At 44.8% G+C, this 3,012-nt stretch overlaps 1 protein-coding gene across 1 annotated transcript; it reads left to right on the plus strand.

The window, feature by feature from the left end:
• The first annotated feature begins 670 nt into the window (after positions 1–670).
• Positions 671–2,276, plus strand: LOC113019755 (P2Y purinoceptor 14-like). The gene is made up of 3 exons (XM_026163576.1): positions 671–778; positions 878–1,137; positions 1,339–2,276. Exons 1-3 carry the CDS (start codon positions 674–676, stop codon positions 1,988–1,990), a joined length of 1,017 nt encoding a protein of 338 aa, XP_026019361.1. The 5' UTR covers positions 671–673; the 3' UTR covers positions 1,991–2,276.
• The last annotated feature ends 736 nt before the right edge of the window (positions 2,277–3,012 follow it).

Below are 3,012 nucleotides of genomic sequence, written 5' to 3' on the forward strand. Positions count from 1 at the left end.
CCCTCGAGCTGATGCCATCTGGGCCCGCTGCCTTCTTGCCATTAATCCTCCTCAGTTCCCTCCTAACTTGGGTGGTTGAGAGAGACAGGCTGGAGCCTTGTGTTGAGTGTGTATTGGATGCTGTTGTTGGGGGTGGGGAGGAGTGAGCAGGGTGAATAGAGGAGGTGTGAAGTGTCTGAGGTGTCAGAGGTGGAACAGCAGCAGTGGGGGTGGGTGAGTCTGCAGCCGATGTTGTAGACTGTCTCATGGTTGAATCAAATCTGTTGAAGAAATGATTCAGTTCATTTGCCCACCTCACATCCCTCCCAGGCAGAGAGTTCTGCTGTTTGTGGCCTGAGATGGTTCTGAGGCCTCTCCAGACTTCACCAACGTTGTTTTGCTGAAGCTGGTTCTCCATCTTCTGCCTGTAGCTGTCCTTCCCATTCCTTATCAGTCCCCTCAACTCTCTCTGCACCCTTTTCAACTCCTCTTTGTCTTTGGATTTGAAGGCCCTCCTCTTCTGCTTGAGGACAGCTTTAATTTCTGGGGTAATCCAAGGTTAAAGAAATGGATTAAAACACAATACTAATAATAAAGTGTTAGAATAATAGGTCGGTTAAGACTGAGCAGTGGATTTCTATGACTGCTCCTTCTTGATCTCAATAAATTGGATTTATTTTTCAGCTCCAGAAACATGGCTGACACAATAAATGTGACTTCATCTTCCAACCAGACCTGCGATGCTGTTAACACTTCAGCCTATCCTTTCTTTATGCTGGTCTACAGTCTAGTGTTCCTGGTAAGTTTCAAATCATCAGATCACTGTTAAAAATGTGTTAAAGGTTCTCAGTGTATGTGCTGAAGTCCTGTCCTCTCCATCCTTTCTGTGTTTCTTTAGGTGGGGTTAATCCTCAATGGCTTCATCATGAAGTTCCACTTTTGTGGAGCTCAGCAGCGGGCATCGAGCAGCTTGAAGATCTACCTGAAAAACCTGACAGCTGCTGACTTCCTGCTCTGCCTCTTTCTGCCACTCCGCATCACCCACTATGCTAGCAGCTCTGTCATCATTCGGCAGCTCTACTGTAGTTTTGGAGCTTGTGCCATTTTCATCAACATGTACGCCAGCATCATATTCATGGGCTACATCGCTGCCAACAGGTAAACTTCATGATGAAGATTAGAGGAACCTTTTACCTTTTACTCAAACTGCATTTCATGGTAATGCTATTTACGCCTGACAGCTTGACCGAAGCGCTGACAAGAATTTTGACTTTATTAATGATTTCTGCTGATTTGAAACTAATAATTAATAAATAGTGACTGATTCATCTACTCAACCCCTGTTTCTTTTCTCTTCAGGTATCTAAAGATCATCCAGCCTTCAGGAACTCACATCCTGCGGAAAGCAAAAACTGCCCACATCATTTCCATCATTACCTGGGTTTTCCTCCTGGTTCCGACTGTGACATACACCATCCTGTTTTTCATCACCCAGACCCCAGTGACCTCTAACCCCAGCTGCTGTGATCCCTTCTTTAGTGAATCAATCAAGCTGTTCTTCACAATCATCCACACTTTGTCTCCCATCATCTTCCTCGTGGTCTTCATATCCCTGGTCTTCTTCTACTACAGCACCTCCCGCAGGGTGTTGCAGGCACAGCAGAGGCAGCTGGCCTCCTCTGGCTCCGAGAAGCTTGTCAAGCCTCGCAGGAACATGTTGGTGCTGGTCAGCATCTTCTGTGTTTGCTTTGTCCCCTATCACCTGGCTCGTCTTCCCTATAGTCTCCTGTGGAGCAATGACTCTGTAGGCTCAGTCTTGAACTATGTAATGGAGGTGACCACCATGGTGGCAGTCTTCAATGTCTGCCTGGACCCTGTTGTTTACTTTTTCCTCTGTAAGTCTTTCCGGGCAAAGGTTAGAAAGGTGTCCAGGACAACCAACAACCAACAAGCAACTGAGGAGAGTGAGAGTACCAAAGAGCCACTGGACAGTGTTCCAGCAATGAAGTAACCCAGTGAGTTGTAAGGAAAAGCTCAACATTTTATAAAATACAGAGATTTGCATTTGGTTTGAGAGTCAGATTACACCAGTGAAACCAGTGTCATGGATCCCTAATCCTTGTCAGCTATATGACTTTCTGCTGAGCTCATGAATCAATACAGTGCTTAACACAAACATAAAGACAGAATCAGCGTTTATGTTGCTTTCAGCTATTAGCACAGTGGCTGATTTAGCATAAACAAATTGAACCAGTCTGGGTTCACATGGATATAACACTTGGCATCTGATGAACATTTACAGAGGACAGAGATGACTCCCTTTGGGGAGAGTGTGATGGTATGATGACAGTTATGAAGTGAGGGTTAAAGCCATGCACACACTGGAAGTGATTCCCCTCATCGCACATGGCTCTGAAAATGGTTGTTGGTCACTTGTGGACATTGCAGGCTATGGTTGCCTGGGTAACGCTTTAATGTATTTATTACCAGGTTGTATATCAATCAGTGGTTCCCCATGTTCTCATTGGTAGTTGCTTCAATCTCTTACCTGGGCCCAGAAAAATGTCGTTCGCTTCATTTTGCCAGAGTGTATTTTTGTTGTAGTCATTTAAAGTTGCAGAATGTCATTCACTTTCTATGTCTCAGGTTGCCAAATTCCTGTGAATTTGATGTATGTATGAAGCTTAAATCTGTAAGAAAACCTGCATCAGAATGAGGCTTAATGAAAAAACGAGTACTGTGTCAAATAAAGCAGCATCTTAACACCAGTGAACTCGTTTTGGTTTCTTTTCTGAATCTTGTCAACAGTTTTTCAGGTCTTCGCTGTGTTCCCTCTGTCTGTCCATGATGTCATAGTGTCTGCTCGTGGGTCTGTCTGTTAAGTTCAGTGTCCAGTCTGGATCTCTGTGTCTGTATTTCCTGTTTTACTTAGAAGGTCCATTTCTGATGTGTATAACTGTGTCCCAAAACGTCGGCTGTATCCTTTGGAGGCTGTCACAGCCAGGCGACGAAGGCTGTCCCAATTCGGCGATT

Source organism: Astatotilapia calliptera, chromosome 3, assembly GCF_900246225.1.
Source record: "Astatotilapia calliptera chromosome 3, fAstCal1.2, whole genome shotgun sequence".
Lineage (NCBI taxonomy): Eukaryota > Metazoa > Chordata > Actinopteri > Cichliformes > Cichlidae > Astatotilapia > Astatotilapia calliptera.